The sequence below is a fragment of the Asterias rubens genome, chromosome 16, assembly GCF_902459465.1.
Source record: "Asterias rubens chromosome 16, eAstRub1.3, whole genome shotgun sequence".
Taxonomy (NCBI): Eukaryota; Metazoa; Echinodermata; class Asteroidea; order Forcipulatida; family Asteriidae; genus Asterias; species Asterias rubens.
Window position 1 is genome coordinate 13,469,365 of NC_047077.1, and position 17,276 is coordinate 13,486,640.

General features: G+C 39.8%; 1 protein-coding gene across 1 annotated transcript; it reads right to left on the bottom strand.

The window, feature by feature from the left end:
- Positions 1–957: 957 nt before the first annotated feature.
- LOC117300833 lies at positions 958–17,008 on the bottom strand. The gene is made up of 4 exons (XM_033784679.1): positions 16,996–17,008; positions 3,517–5,590; positions 2,349–2,730; positions 958–1,385 (listed from the first exon to the last, which is right to left on the bottom strand). The coding sequence occupies exons 2-4, from the start codon at positions 5,058–5,060 to the stop codon at positions 1,038–1,040; spliced, it is 2,274 nt and encodes a 757-aa protein (XP_033640570.1). The 5' UTR covers positions 5,061–5,590; positions 16,996–17,008; the 3' UTR covers positions 958–1,037.
- Positions 17,009–17,276: the final 268 nt, after the last annotated feature.

Below are 17,276 nucleotides of genomic sequence, written 5' to 3' on the forward strand. Positions count from 1 at the left end.
CAAGGATTCCGGGCACTATATACTGAAAAATCTTCATTCCTATTTGAAAAGACTCGACTGGCTTTTACATGGACAAGTTCCGACCGCAGAGGGCGCTGGGCGTCTTTAATAGGCAGAATTTGCGAAAAACTACAAAACGCGTTTGGGAAATAACACAAGTAACTAGGTATTCATCACTAAACAATTACATGCACAGAACCTTTTATTTCATACTAGTTTCTATTATATTTGAGTTATTTTGATCCATATATACTAATTCATTATTCAAATAATATTTACAAATTCACTGTGATCACTAGTAATTCTTTATTGAGATGCAAACAAGCCGCAAGCGCATTGTTCGCATTCAATCGAACGTCTATTGCACGAGACTAATAAAAGGTTTGAGGCCGTTAGATCAAGAAAACAAAAATCACTGGACTAATCAACACATTATTATATTAGACACCATTAGTCTACTCACAAGGCTAATTTAACTAGTCACAATAATGTCTAAATCGTTTAGTTGGCAAACATAATGTTCCGAAAACCCATCGTATTATGATTTACATAGTTATAGCCGGCTACGAGGGTTAGGGTTATAAACAGGAGCGTACAAACATTAAAATCAGTCGTGTCACACAACGCTGGACTATTTTTCTTTATTCAAATTTACCACACAATTATATTTTTACCGTGTTTCAGGGTCGTCAGTTTGACGCGGAAACTTTCCGGCCGGTTTGACACGGACTCTGCGTCAGTCCTCGCGTGACCAAGATCCGGGTCAATTCTGACCGGGAGCTTTTATAGTTAGTGCAAGTTCACAATGTCTGACCCATTATGAAATGGAATTTTATTTGTTTAGCTTGCGACTTTTGTCTTTTTACTGGAATAAAAATAAAAATATCATCGTCTGTTTCTGTTTGTTTGTTTGTTTGTTTGGTGTTGTTTGTTTGTTTGTTTGTTTGTTTGTTTGTTTGTTTTCTGTTTTTTGTTTGTTTGTTTGTTTGTTTGTTTGTTTGTTTGCTTGTTTGTTTGCTTGTTCGTTTGTTCATTCATCACAGACGGGTCCCATTGAACTTCTTTCCCTCACGTGATGGGCTACCACTCGCAAGGCCCTCTGCCGTCCCAATCGAAGACGTCTTGGTCATAGCCCCGTCCGAACACCTTCCTCTCTTCCCTGAGATGGTGTTCGTAGTGCTCGTCGTTGTGGAGGTTGCTTTGCGCCCTCCAATGTCGAGCTTTCGTCGCCACATGGTCCAGACCCGACGTGTACAGACGAATGCGACGAAGACAAACACACCGTGGAATGCGTTGAGGATGGTGGCTATGTAGAGAAGGACGGTTGCTCCGGTAAAACCGGCCAGGAAAAACCACACCCAAGTCAAGCCCATCAAAACGGAAACCTATAGACGGATATAGCATGGAAACAAACAAATCTTCTTGAAAATACTTCTTATGTTTGTACACTAATTTGACAGAAACCTATGATAGATATAGCATGGAAGAAAAACCTGAAACTTCTTGTAAAAACCTCCATTTGAAAGTACACTACTTTCCCTGTGTCCATCTGAATAGAAACTTAGTAGACGATATGACATGGAATAATAAATTCACAATAAAATCATCTTGTCACCTTTGGTAAAAACTTGTTGGTATTTGTTTGTACAATTTTAATAACTTTGCCTGATACTTGTGTGTCCACTACTATAGTTTTTCCGGTATCCAAATACAATTTATACTGGATTGGTAAAGAATAAAAACCACATCCTTATACAAATATTTTGCAATAATATATAGTTTCCAACAGATAAGGCCCTCATGGAAGTGGTATAAGAAACAACGAGTCTCTATAACCTTGTGTTAACTTGTGTCAATGCCATTGCACTTAAAGACAGTGTACACTATTGGTAATTGTCAAAGACCAGTCTTCTCACTTGGTGTATATCAACAATACTATGCATAAAATAACAAACCTGTGAAAATTTGAGCTCGATTGGTCGTCGGAGTTGCGAGATAACTATGAAAGAAAAAAACACCCTTGTCACACGAAGTTGTGTGCGTTTAGATGCTTGATTTCGAGACCTCAAAATTAAATCTAAACTTAAGGTCTCGAAATCAAATTCGTGGAAAATTACTTTTTTTCTCGAAAACTATGTCACTTCAGAGGGAGCCGTTTCTCACAATGTTACTCGTTACCAAGTGAGGTTTTATGCTGATAATTATTTTGAGTAATTACCAATAGTGTCCACTGCCTTGAACACTTTTTTAAGAGCAAAATAATTTTGAAACAGTCATGATGAACTTTTGAACATTAGGGCGTTATTCAAGAATGACTATTCTCTTTCAGCTGTTCATGATGTGCGTACCTTCAGATAGATGAAAAACTCATCTCTAGCCCTCTGCACTGCCGACTTATCCCTCTCAATAAATCTAGTGATCTTCTTCGACGCACGCAAGCCTATAATCGTATTGATGAACAGTACACAGTTAACGATCAAGGACGCCATCACCGGCAAACCGAAGGCCATCAGGTTCGCCATCTCCGGGCGTATCCAACAGGTTCCACCTCGACCATAGGAGAAGTCGACCCCGGGGGTGGAGGGCGAGATGAAATGCACAGGAAGGCAGGCGGCGAGGGCGAGCAATGGGGTACCCCAGCTAAAGAGACACATCCACAAGAGGGCGTGGCTACTGCTGTCAGTCAATCTAGGCCCCGCCCGAACGGAAAATGTGCGACTGACGTCATATCTAATACGTCGAACAAAAATATAGAAAACGGGCTTTTATGAAATATTTTAGCAGTGGAACTGGTAATGTTATTTATTTAAATTTGATTTCATCTTTAGCACACAGCACATACAAGTATTACAAGTTTGATAGGGGATGCAGTCAAAGTTATTCAAAAGTATATTAATTTTAAACTGTCCTCACATAAAAGATGTGTTAAACCAGACCCTCTCGTCGATAATAAACTATTACATTTTCCTCAAAAAGCACGTGGTATCGAACACAACTGCACACTATTGGGTAAAGTTTATGTTAAAAATCCTTTTACGAAAATCGCAGACTGGAATGCAAAGATGTCATCTTCTGTGAACAACATCAAAAGTTAGATGGTTTGTCGTGGCTGAACGCTCTGCTGCATCTGACTCAGGTAATACTGGTTGATTCATCAGAGTGAGGGTTCAAATCCCGGTCATGACATACACTGTGTCAATGAGCAAGGCACTTATGGGGATGTGTTGGATTCCCCATGCGCCAATAAGTATCTTGGGATTGCCTCAATCAGTTGAGAAAGTTTCAGGGGCCGATTTCACAAAGAGCTTAGGTTGATCGCAACAATGCAATTTACTGTGGTGATATTGACAATTTGTCTTTAAGGGATTCTATTGCTTTGTGAAACCCAGTCCTGGAGTGTTCCATTTATGCATGGTCAAGGATAGAGAATCGAACCCACACTCCGCTAATTCGGCCACCATGTCCGATGTAGAGTGCTCGGCCGCGACACACCATAAAGAGAAACACTTTACTTACCCAAGAGCCGTCATCCAAAAGAAGCAAGCCAACCAGATGTAATGCAACGCGACTGCCATGCCAGTACAAACTCCCGTTGAGTCACGTGGTATGTATCCACCAACCAGGAGTAAAATCTCAGCTGCAAAGAGCGCAACCACAAAGTTCATGGTCGCCTTCCCGGGCACAGTGCGCAGACTCGGAAACACGCTGTATGTGACGAAGGTTAAGACGAGAGCCAGTGATGAAATGGAGGTACCAACGATGTTGATGATCTCTTGCGGGCGCGAATACGCTAACCAAGGGTCCCTGAAATTATCCTTGCAGACCTGAGCACTGCCATCTGGGAAGATGAGATACTCGGTGGATTCATAGACCCTCCCGTCAACTTTGAACTTAATGACGCCCTCTTGGACGATATACTGCGAGGGACTCGACAGCTTGATGTGATAGCAGAGCAGCGTGGTTGACATGTTGCAAAAGAGAAGCTGTCTTGACACACCTCCATGAAAGAAGGAGTCGTTCTGTAGAGTGTACACCACGTGGAGTATGATGCCCTCGGCGAGATGTAGAGCTGGTGTGTCGTTCTGGTAGAAATACGGGGTACCATCGACTACATGGAACATGACGTCATCGACATCGAAGCTAGTTGCTGAACATTCGTTGAGGGACAGATTACCTGAACAGGTCTCTGTCAGGTTAACACGCAAGACCATCAGCCCCGGGATACTGTCGGCAACCATACTACCCATCGAAGCCATTTGATTAGTCAACGAATTAAACGCTGTCCACACCGTGCTTATGTTGATGATGTCGAATGCGATGATGTGGTCTAATGCAGGAAAACTGTTAGACTGTGAGTCTTGTTGGATTTCGTGGACGCCCTCAATGGCCTGATGGTCGAGATAGAGGGCGTCTACAAACAGCAACAGGAACGCTTCTAACCAGGTGTTGTTACCAATGATGGTTTCGTTAATGGAGAATGATACCTCTACGTTAACAACAGGCACGTCTACACTGCATGAGAGCCCACTAACCCCACCGCTGGGGATACATGTCTGAGTATCCAACGAGAAGTTGAAGCCGATGGGACATTGGAGAATCAGTGAGACAGAGTCAAAGGCGTGGTCAGCGAGCGAAGGGAAGTCAAAGGGAATAGAGATGGGTGAGCCTGTTGACCCGATCACAGCCCGTGGGGCGTAACAGTAAGGATTGATGTTTGACCATTGATTGTTACATACAACACAGTGTGGGTTTTTATACCACACGCCATCGATGTTAATCGCTGCTTGGTAGGCACCGCAGAGATCCGCAGCCCAAGCTCCCAAGCCCCCTCCTGGACAACTTTCAATCACATCGGGGAAACAACTTCGTGGCAGCGTGATTAAGGTCACGGAGTCATCAGTCCACCTTCTTGGCTGAAATTGGTATACCACCTCCTCACATTCTACATCCACAAAGCTCCCTGATATCGGGTCGTATGACACGTCCTTGCATTCTTTCTTGGTGAGATTCCACGGTATCAGGTCTTGGAGCTTGACTCCTTGACAGAACGCACAATACATATTGGCGTAGTGCCTCCACACACCATCAGCCGACTGTGCTGACACCGGTATTGAATGAACAAGCTCGTCGCTGTCATTGCTGGCAATCTTCAGCCCTACGAAGGAAGGCTGCGGCGAGGAACATCTGGAGTCAACCTCATGGTTTCGATAACCAGTAGGACATCCAGTCACCAGCCAATGGCCACGGTAGTCCGGCTTTGATGGTGGTCTGCCATTCACATCGATCAAGGAAGTGCGGATGCATTCCTCTTCTTGGCCGCTGCCTCCACCGGCGTTTGAGAGCTCCCCATGGACCTCCTCCGAGGACTGGTAGCAGGCGTCTGCAGAGGACTCATAGCAGCAGTCTCCGTAAGCAAGGCATCCCTGGTCACACCAGCAGTATTGTGTGGAAGTCAACTTGATGCATGGTTCTGGACAGTCGCTTCCGTTAACACTCCCAGTGGAGCAAATTAATAACTGGCTCTCGCATTGAGCAAACCCACCGATGTCGACAGCGAATGCAGGGATTGCCTCATCAAGGGGCTTCGGAACTGTGTATGAAAACAGTTTAAAATTAAAGATTAACTAGAATTTAGTGTGGGAACTTGGAAATAGTCCCTGATACTGCCCCTTTAAATAATAGTTTGTTTACGTCAGTGGTTGCTGTGATCGTCCGCCATGGAAACAGGACGTCACTGCCTGTTGGTAAACATGTAGATTAAAATAATAATCTCCATTTCATGATGTATAAACGATTTAATTATGTTCAGTAACTTTTGATGTGAGTATTACTGCCCAGCTGCCGTTGTGGAGACCATTATGCCCTTGTCTAGGCTTCGCGCATTAATAAGCGAACGTGTGAGTAGGCCGTCTGCGAGCTATATGCAGTTGGGGTGACACTGTTATTTTGGCGTGCGATGTAACCACACCATTTTCTACTGCTGGCAGTTGGTGAGTAAATCTTCACTGACATAATTATTGTAATCTTATAAGATTCTACATTCAATATAAAGAGGTTATAAAGAGTTAATAACTATACGTTTATGACCCCATAAAGGTAGCAAGACTGTTTACTTTATTTTATAAAACACTATCGTTGTGTACTCTTTTCAGCAGTTGCAATCTATACACTGGACTTGACTTGATGTCATTGATTTGTCGTCAGTAGTCTACTGGCGGTGTTGGGGATAGATATATATAAGAATAATCAACGGATAAAGATATGGATAAATAGAGAGACATATTTCGAATTCAAGAGGATTAATAAATAAAGGTTGATGAAGAGAGTTCTTAAACCTTGGTGTAAACGAGTGGTGAATTGATCTCCTGACCGGGGGAACACTCCCCCAAAACCCGGCAACGCTTAACCGTAGCCAAACAGGGACCGCGCCGCCTGCGAATCCCTACATTAGTGTTTGTAGAAACAAACACAAGGTGTTCGGATATCGTCGGGTCAGTGTTTGAGTCAATGAAATAAGTGTTGTTAATAGCTCGTCAAAATGCAAAGAATTTTTTTTCTCGATGTGTATTATGGTAAAGCATCAAAACGGCTGTTGCTCGAACAACTAACAATTAAAGGAACACGTTCCCTTGTGAGGCGCCAAGTGTAAACTTATTATTTAACGCAACTATTTACAAATATTTCATTATTTTATATATAATTCATTATTTAACCATTATTTAATCTTTACACAATTATTTATATATAATCGTACAATGTTTTATACTATCAACCTCTCCCCATTACTCGTCACCAATATAAGTTTTATGCTGATAATTATTTTGAGTAATTACCAATAGTGTCCACTGCCTTTAAGGGTTCCATCTGTTTACATCTGCTTTCATAAATATAAAAGTCATAAACAAAAATTATTAAGTTTTTTTATGACTTTTATATATGAAAACAGATGTAAACAGTTAAATGGGGAGCTAATATTGTTTGTAATGTCAAAAGTTGCACTAATAGTTGCTAGCTCATAAATGACAATAAAAAACCCTTGATAATGCTCCAAACATGAATAATTCACAAATACAAACTAAGGTGAAAATTTAAGCATGTGAACTTTTAGTACACACTCCAGTTAAAATCTAGGGACGAAGGCTTGAATCGTGTGGATTGATTGTTGAGACCCTACGTAATTGTTTGGGGTTTCCCTCTATAATGGTTGCCTACCACATCTAAAACTGCCATTTCTTAACCACTACACGAGTGTCTTCGGGTATATGGCTCTTTCGAAAAAGATTTATAAAGAAAAACTTTACATGTAGTGGTTGTATATTTACAAACACTAATTGTTCGGTGTGCACACCTACTTTTTTAAATCAAAACTTAACCCCTTTAATCCTAACCCATTGTGTTTTATAAAATGGTTGGGATTCGAACCTACAAGGTTTGCGCTACTGGAGCAGATCTCTTACCGCTGCTAGAGCAGGGCCCAGTTTCATAGAGCTGCTTAAAGGATTCGGGTACTTTTTCAAAATGTCCACAGATTTACATTAAACTTACAGGGTTTGAAGAGAATGATAGTGGAAAGCTTCCCTTCAATTATTACTAACTAAGGTTGTGTAGTTTTTGAGAAATGAGTAAAACCAGTTATCATATTATACCAAAACCATAGCATAACTGGTTAATACGTTTTTACATGCTAAAACTGAGACACAAATTATTACTTTTACTCATTTCTCAAAAACTACAGCACCTCAGTAAGTAAAATTTCAAGGGAAGCTTTCTACTACCATAATCTTCAAACTGTGTAAGTTTAATGTAAATCTGTGGACATTGTGTTTTTTGTTAGGAAAAAGTACATATTATACCCTTTAACGGTCGATTTTGTGCTTGTTGCGTACCTAGCAAATTTTTCAATTCATAGCCTTGCTTAAGACAAGTCAAAAGGTCAAGAGAAGGTCACCAACATCTTCATTTTTATAAAGTACGTAAAGCTCTTTCATATGATGTAAAGATTGACAAAATAGCTTATGTGGTTGAGGAAATATGAACTTATTAAATACTGTAGAAGAGACTTACTTATTGAAAGGGGGAAATGTATTTTGAAAACGCCTTGAACGCGACTATACACGAAGCTAGGGCGCTCTATGGCTGAGCACTGGAGCGTGACACTATACTACACGTGTTGTACATTTACAATCTTTGCGTAGTTCTTTAGATATGAATTTTTGAATTTCAACGTCCAATTTGAACCGGAAGACAAGGTCAAAGTGGGGTCAACAACTTGTGTATCATCTACTGGTTATTGTGCAAAGTTTTAACTGAATGCAAGCTTCGCAACTATGCTTTTTCTTGCGGACAATCGACTCGGAGAAGAATAATAAAAATGGAAAAAAAACCGGAAAAAAACGAACAATAATCAAAGAGTTGTTCGGGCTGTTGCTCGCATTGAGCCAACCCACCGATATCAACAGCCAATGCAGGGAACGCCTCGTCATCATGCGGTTTTGAAACTTTGTTTGAACTAAGTTTAATGTTCGCATCGAGCAAACCCACCGTGTCAATGGCGAAAGCAGGGAACGCCCCATCAAGCGGCTTCGGAACTGTTTATGAAAACAGTTTAAACTAAATTCTTTGAGCGATACACTATAAAAAAAGTGGTCAGAATTGACCGGTTCCGTTTCTTAAAGGTCCAGCCATCGGTTTCACCAAACTTTTCCTAGTTTAGGACTTATAGGACGAGTTGAGTTCCTAAAGCACTACAGTTTATGACACATGGAACCCACCCTAAGTTATAGGACACTAATTGTCCTAACTCGAGATAGGATTAATCCTAACGTTTCGTGAAATCGGCTGCTGTATTGGTTTTTACAAAGAGTAAGGACTAGGACGAGTTGCTCGTCCTTACTTAGGACCACTCGTCACCAGCCTTAATTTTTTTTAACAACTCCCAACGAGTCCTAAGAGACTATAGTTCTTATTTTATAGCAGTTAACTTTGAGAAATCTACCACTGACTGGCTTATTTCTGGGTCAGTGCTGATTATGGGTCTGTTACAAAAACAAAAATGACCCAGAATGGGTCAAACTGGAAAAAATCCATGTTTTTAATCAGTTTCTTGATCAGCTTGAACGATATATTTATTTGTGTAGCCTTTCTACAGACTATATTTTGTTATACCTATTTGTTTCTGCTTCCCATATAATGACTTCCCATAGTTTTCCAGCTTTGGTTGGCAAAAACTCGGGCTGTGACGATAGAAAGGTCAATGGCAAATAAGGGCACTAGTCATTCATTATTTGACCTGAGAAGAAGGTTGATAATAGTTATTGACAGTACACACTGGTGTCAGGATATATGTCTCTGATAAACTCAACACCTAGCAAGGGGTAAAGCAAACGAAGAGAGATTGATTTGGTACCTAGTGTTGTATGTATTGATCTCTTTGTGTGTATGAAATAACATCCTTTATACGATAAATAGACCACAAACAAAACTTAAACCATTCCATTACAAATTCCCTCCTTTTACTACCTTTGCTCCCTACAAGTTCCAAATTTCACATTAAAGACACTGGTCACTTTCGGTAATTATATAGTCAAGACCTGTCTTCTCATTTGGTGTATCTCAACAAAATGCATAAAATAACAAACCTGTGAAAATTTGAGCTCAAGTGGTAGTCGAAGTTGATTTCGAGACCTCAAATTCTAAACCTGAGGTCTCGAAATCAAATTCGTGGAAAATTACTTCTTTCTTGAAAACTACTTTACTTCAGAGGGAGCCATTTCCCACAATGTTTTATACTATCAACCTCTCCCCATTATACTCGTCCACCAAGTAAGGTTTTATGCTAATAATTATTTTGAGTAATTACCAATAGTGTCCACTGCCTTTAATTGATGAAACAAAACATTGATTCAGTCTATTTACTCGACTTTCATAATAAATACCGAGGTAATGAAGTTTCAGATAAAGCAATACATTTTAGGCGCGAGATTCAGACACGGATTGATAGCGATTGTTTGTGCAGCTGAGATATAGTACGTGTCATAGTATTACCATAGTGTATCGAATTCTTCACGAAAAAAAATACCCAAAGAATGTTATATCGCAATATTTATCAAATAATGAATGTGTGTAACAGAACGCGGATACAGAGTTTAACCACAGGTCACTCTTGGATGGTTTTGCTCAATACAACCATACAAATCTAAGCAGAACAAGGGAACCAAATTGAGGCTGAACGGTAACCAAACCGAGGCTTGAAGGTAACCAAACTGAGGCGTCCGCAAAAATGATATAAATGTAATTTGGCCTATAATCTGACATAAATATTTAGCATTGTGAAAACTTACGAACGAAAGTATTTTCTACACGTTTTTAACTATTAGGGCCACCATTGAGAAACAGGACGCCATCTTCCAAAATGGCAGGAGCTGTGCTCCAGAGGTATTTATAATATATTTTATAGTGAATAACCCTTATAACATATAATTTGTTTCCAGAACGGATGCCGCTGATTTTTTTACGGAGGTTTGTGGCTGTTAGACCGCCATTTGGCAAATGGTGGACCATAATGCGTTAAATATATACGAAGGGTTTGGCGGTCATTTTGAAAAATGACTGCAACGGAACTCAGAGATGGCACAATTTGTGTGTCGGTATAAGTACATGTGTGCCAAGTTTCATGCTTTTACCACAATTGCACAAACATATTTTCATTTATCCACTGGACACACGAATTGAAAATGATTCCAATCTTTTTTGAGTATGCGTGAGCTCATATTCGGTGCCTTAATCATGTTTGAAAGCGAGAACAAAACAAATCTGGGAGCTGTTGCCACACATACTAATTTTCAACTCCATGGTTTTAGCATGAAGCCCGGTCCATGCGAATGCGAAGGCGATACGGATTTTCACGTCGCAAAATTCTCCCAAAATGTTGACATGCATGCTCCTGGCAAACAGTCGCTGCGAAAACAGCCCCAGGACGTCTATATAAATTCGCATTACTATTAGTGTCCAGTTCCTATAAAAAAATAAAGCACACAACTTTCTCGAATCTAAAGCATTTTTAACAATTCTTCCCTTCGCATCCAAGCTAGCTCCAATGCAAGTTTACACAAGTGTTTCTTCCATGACGAGTGACGCTCAGAAACCACTCAAGTCGTACCGTAATTATTCCAAGAACACGGGCTGTGAGTGGTTTACGGCAATCGTCCGTCGCCACTCATCAAACAATAAAATTGTCAAGTGTTCGGAGATGAACTTTTATTACAGAAGATAATGTCTTAAGCTTCGACTCCTTCTTAGAGACTATCTTAATTATAAATCGATACATGAAGTGGTCAAATTGTAAGATTATTTAAGAAGAGGCTGCCCGGGGACCGAACGAACACGCGTGACGTTGTCAACACACAGTGAAAACAATATTTGAGCACGTCACTTTGTGTTTACTTTTAATCTCTGAAAATTAGTTTCAGCCGATGCGGTTTTTTTGTTTTAGAGTGGCCAAAACGAGGGAAAAGGGGACATCTTTTCGTGTGGTATCTTCAAGAATACTACGGCAATTTTACATTGGTGTCTTATTTCCTGAGATGGACAATTTTATTAAGTGTACTGGTGTATTTGGCGTGTTCGAGTATAGGTTCCCCGGATTGACCCAGGTCTGACCACATTGTTCGATTAGCTGCCCCTAGTAGACCCACGTCTGACCCCAGTGTGTCCGACAGCTTCCCCGGGTTGACCCAGGTCTGACCCCATTGTACGATTAGCTGCCCCTAGTCAACCCACGTCTGACCCAAGTGTGTTCGATATAGCTTACCCAAGTTGACCCAGGTCTGACCCTAGTGTGTTCGAGTTATAGTTTCTCCGGGTCGACCTAGTTCTGACTCCAAACCTAACAGAAGTCTTTGCGTTCGGTAGACACACTTAACGAATTTATGTTTGTTATGAGAAATCGCCTTGTATCACAAGACTGGACACCCACTTCAAAGGTGATGGCTACACAACTGAACTGATGGGCTGTTGACAATCTCTGTCCTTACCCTGTGGTTGACCCTAATCAACTGTCACACGGGGCACGTTGCCACCTATACTCTTGGGGCTTAACCGTCAGGGTTACCCCCTTATAAAGGTCCGTAAAGATAGTATACACAATTAATATTGACTGCTTCGAGTGCTCTGGTTAAAACTACTACTCCCGAGGTGATCCCCGGAGCCTTCTATTTTCCCGAGGCGCAGCCGAGGGGTAATGGAACGGTCCGGGGATCACCGAGGGAGTCGTAGTTTTAACCAATCACGAGTTAAAGAAGTCAATGTTTGTTTTATAACACACCAACAGACCATTTTATCATCTTCGCACCCGTAACGTTGGTACGCGCGTTTCAGATACACAGATGTGCAACTGATTGGGTTCGAGGTGGGTAAAAAGACGCCTGGGTACTGCACGCCGTGTGATAGTCGTCGGACTATCACACGGCAAACGATGTACATCACACGGCCGCCGTCTAGTAAAACTAAGACATATCATGTGACGTGCTCTAAACCAATGAAAAAGCAGAATATTTGTAAGGGGTGTTCTCATCCTCTATAAGGACCGTCGCCTGGCTGACGGAGCAGAATACACTACCTTCCCACATTTTTAACGAAGCAATTATGGCTAAGTGGCTTGCTCAAGGGAACAAGTGGTCAAGTGTCATGACCGGGATTCGAAACCACTACTGCTGCTAACAACACCAAAGCATGGGTCCAGTGAACTAGTCTGCACGGCCACGATTGCTGTAATTCTGTGGATCACCAATAATTCTGCCCACAGGGAAAACATCCACCCTGTTCTGTTTTAAACTTCGTCTATCCGCGTCTCACTTTTTAATTGGTTCGTTGGGATACTAATCTGTATTACACTAGACCGTGCTCTTATTCACGAGAGCATTCTTCGTTCTGACGGGTACTCCAAGATTGTAACTTGAGATTTCTTAGCTCTTGAAAACTTCAATGAGGGAACTAATTACAGATGATTATCTCAAATTGTAATTCTGTATTATCTCTTAGATTTGTTGACCGTGTCTCAGATTCAACAGCTTGGGAGGGTTCTTGGCAACGTTTGGTGATGGTTGTTCACCTGGGCGGTGAACAACCATCATTTCATTTCCAGACATTTATTTCCATAACAGATAATAAAAATTACAACAAAAACAAAGAACAATATTGAGGAGAATTGGAAATGCAGGGGGGGGGGGGGCATAACCATAAAAGCCAAAGTTTGTGGTAGGCATGCACAGACACGTGACAAAGACGCAAAATGGACTATGGGTTGGCAGTTAAAGATGCTATGTCAGATTTTTGGCCGATTTGACCCAACAATTTTGATTTAAAATTCAATAGGTATTTTGATGGGGGTCGAGAAAGTTACAAGCCTTCATTTGAGCCATTGCTCGAAAAAGTCCGCCAATTGTTAGTAGCAGTAAAATAAAGTGCTCAAATTTAGTTTTTGTCGGGATCCCGACAATAATATCACGTGGCCAATTCTTATGTGTTTTATAAGAAACGTTTTAAATTTTTGTCATGGTTCCTGACCATTAAAAGTAAAAGTTTAACTTTGTTTTCGTTAAAGCGGGTGATACTCTTTGAAATACCATTCACTAAAAAAAAAAATTTGTTTTAATGTTTGGGGCAAAAAATCTGACATAGCATCTTTAAAACAGTTGGGTGAGTTTTTTGTCAATAGTTTCAGGACCCTTAATGTTTTTCAATTCAATGAACATTTATACTTCAGGAGACGAGCAGATTGGTGTATCTCAACATAAAGTATGCACAAAATAACAAACCTGTGAACATTTTAGCTCAATAGGTCCTCGAAGTTGCACGATAACTATATGAAAGAAGAAAAAAACATTGTCACACGCAGTTGTGTTCTTTCAGATGCTTGATTTTGAGACCTCAAAATCTAATTCTGAGGTATCGAAATCAAATTCGTGGAAAATTACTTCTTTCTCGAAAACTACGTCACTTCAGAGGGCTCGAGCCGTTTTATACTATCAACCTCTCTCCATTGCTTGTTACCAAGTAATGTTTTTTACCAACAATTATTTTGAATAATTACCAATAGTTTCCAGTGCCTTTAAAAGACCTTCGTATAAAATATATATTCAGGCATCACCTCATTTTTTTCTTTTTATGTAACACGCAAACTCATTAATTTATGACTTCGTTTCAAAATAATAATAGAAATAGCTGTTTACAAACCGGTTCCTAACACAAACTACATGTACGGTATACATGTGCAATATTTTGTTGTTATACTGGGCTCACTTTTTGAACATATAGCTACGCGAGAAGAGCCACAACCGTCCACTTTACATTCAGCGTACCATAACGCAGAAAACGATATTCATAATTAAATAATTTTGGAGTGTATCGGACAGCACAAAACTGAACCGAGTTTAGTGACAATACCAAAGTGTGACCATCAGCACACTGGTTGAATTAAACACACTGGACACTATTGGCGGTGGACACTGTTGGTATTTACTCAAAATAATTATTAGCATAAAACCTTACTTGGTAACGAGTAATGGGGAGAGGTTGATGGTATAAAACATTGTGAGAAACGGCTCCCTCTGAAGTGCCATAGTTTTCGAGCAAGAAGTAGTTTTCCACTAATTTGATTTCGAGACCTAAGATTTAGAACTTGGTCTCAAAATCAACCATCTAAACGCACACAACTTCGTGTGACAAGGGTGTTTTTTCTTTCATTATTATCTCGCAAGTTCGATGACCGATTGAGTTCAAATTTTCACAGGTTTGTTATTTGATGCATGTGTTGAGATACACCAACTGTGAAGGCATTGACAATTACCCATAGTGTCCACTGCCTTTAAAGACCAGTCTTGTCACTTGGTGTATCTCAATATATGCATAAAATAACAAACCTGTGAAAATTTGAGCTCAATTGGTCGTCGAAGTTGTGTGATAATAATGAAAAAAAAAAATACCCCTGTCACACGAAGTAGTGTGCTTTCAGACGCTTGATTTCGATACCTCAAATTAATTCTAAATCCGAGGTCTCGAAATCAAATTCGTGGAAAATTACTTCTTTTTCGAAAACGACGTCACTTCAGAGGGAGCTGTTTCTCCCAATGTTTTATACTACCAACCTCTCCCCATCACTCGTTTCCAAGTAAGGTTTTTATGTCAATGATCATTTTGAGTAATTACCAATAGTATAATACTGTCTAGGAAGAAACTATGAATAAATAGTAAACTTGCGGGTACAACCATATCCAGCGACCAAAACTGCGTTTCCTAAATTATCTGAACATTAAAACAGCTCTTGGAAATACAATAAGTTTTATTGGACAATAAAAATTACTGCATTGAAATTTTAAATAATTGTGTTAATTAATGAAATTGAAATATAAAAAAATGCATTGAAAATATAATTAAACTAACAATAAAAGTTTATAATTATGCTAATAATTATTTTAAAGGATTGCCAATAGTGTCTACTGCCTTTAAATGGTTTATCGTTTGTTTATTGTGGAAACTAATATGGAAATACAGAAAATGCATTTTGAGGAAATTTTCACTTCGAAGCACTGCGTTTACGGTAAAATATATTGGTTTGTAAAAAATAACATAAACAGAATCCATTCACATTAAAATGCTCAAATAATTGTGTTTGTGAATTGAAAGACCTTTTTTGAAAAATCATGTGCTACCAAAGTGGTCCTGCAGCATGCACTGCAGTTGGTTGCCTCCGAGCTGCCTGTTAAAGTTGCCGTATGTGACAAGGTTTTTAAGCCTATCTAAGACTGGTCGTAAAACAGTGGCCATAAAATGAGTTGAACTCAGAATTCGTTTTAAGGCAACCCAAATATTAGATATACGACTATTTATTAACTCCCATATGGTATATTTCCCACACGTTTTGTGTAAGTTTACACATTTTGAAAAGATGAAATAACAGACAATCCATATCTTTTACGAGGCTAATGTTACATTGAAACAGGCATAAAGTACCTGTCAGTCGGTAAACATAGTTATTTACAAGTTTGGCATCTTATATTTCACAGTGATTTATCGGTGATTATATTCGAGGCTACGTTTATCATGCATCTGTAAAAGACCAAATAGACCGCCCTTTACTTGTCGTCAATTTCATCAAACTCTTCCTTAACTTTATAGGATTAATCTTCGGACTTAGGACGAGTTAATTTCCGTAACCATGGACTTAGATCACTCTGAAACCATCCTAAGTTAGGACGAGTTATCGTCCTAACTTGAAATGAGTAAGTTAGGACGAGTTATCGTCCTAACTTGGTATGAGTAAGTTAGGACGAGTCACGTCCTAACTTGGTATGAGTAAGTTATGACGAGTTATCGTCCTAACTTGGTATGAGTAAGTTAGGACGAGTCACGTCCTAACTTGGTATGAGTAAGTTATGACGAGTTATCGTCCTAACTTGGTATGAGTAAGTTAGGACGAGTTATCGTCCTAACTTGGTATGAGTAGTATAGGACGAGTTATTGTCATAACTTGGTATGAGTAAGTTAGGACGAGTTGGTATGAGCAAGTTAGCACTGCTCACTTTTGTAAAGGGTATGAAAATTAGGTTGCGAAGGAATTAGCCTTCCAATTTGTGCGAGGTAAGTCCTTTGGAGCTTATTTTGGGCTTTGCCTCCACGCGTTTTCCGCCAGTTTATTTATTCATTTAGTTTTCATTTGTATGTACTTGTATGTATTACTATTATATTGTGGAAATGTTTTGTGGAAATAAATGTATATTGAATTAAATTGAAAATTCATGGAGCCTTTGTAGCTTACAAAATTGAGGGTGATATGAAATTCATGATAAATTGCGATCAGTTTGGGTCCTATAGAGTGTCATGGCCGAGTGGTTCTGGTGGTTGAGACAATGGGTTCGAGTCCTGGTAGCGACACTTGTGTCCTTGAGCAAGATACTTTACTATAATTGCTTCTCTTCACACAGGGGTACAAATGGGTACCTGCGAGGGTAGAGGTTGATAGTGTGAACGAAAAAGCCTTCGGAGCGCCACGGCATCTCGGGGCTGTATAATACTCCACAGGGAGCTGAAAAAGAAGTAAAGGGATGTTATTGCCCCAATGACCAGGGCACAATAATGTTAAGCACATTGATTCGCGCGGTTTATTGTGAAATGCGCTATATTATAAGAATTTGTTGTTGTTTCTGTTGTTGTTGTTTGATGAGTGAATTTTATGGTTTATGAAACGTTTATGCTTGAGTGAACAGTAATTTTTTTATAAT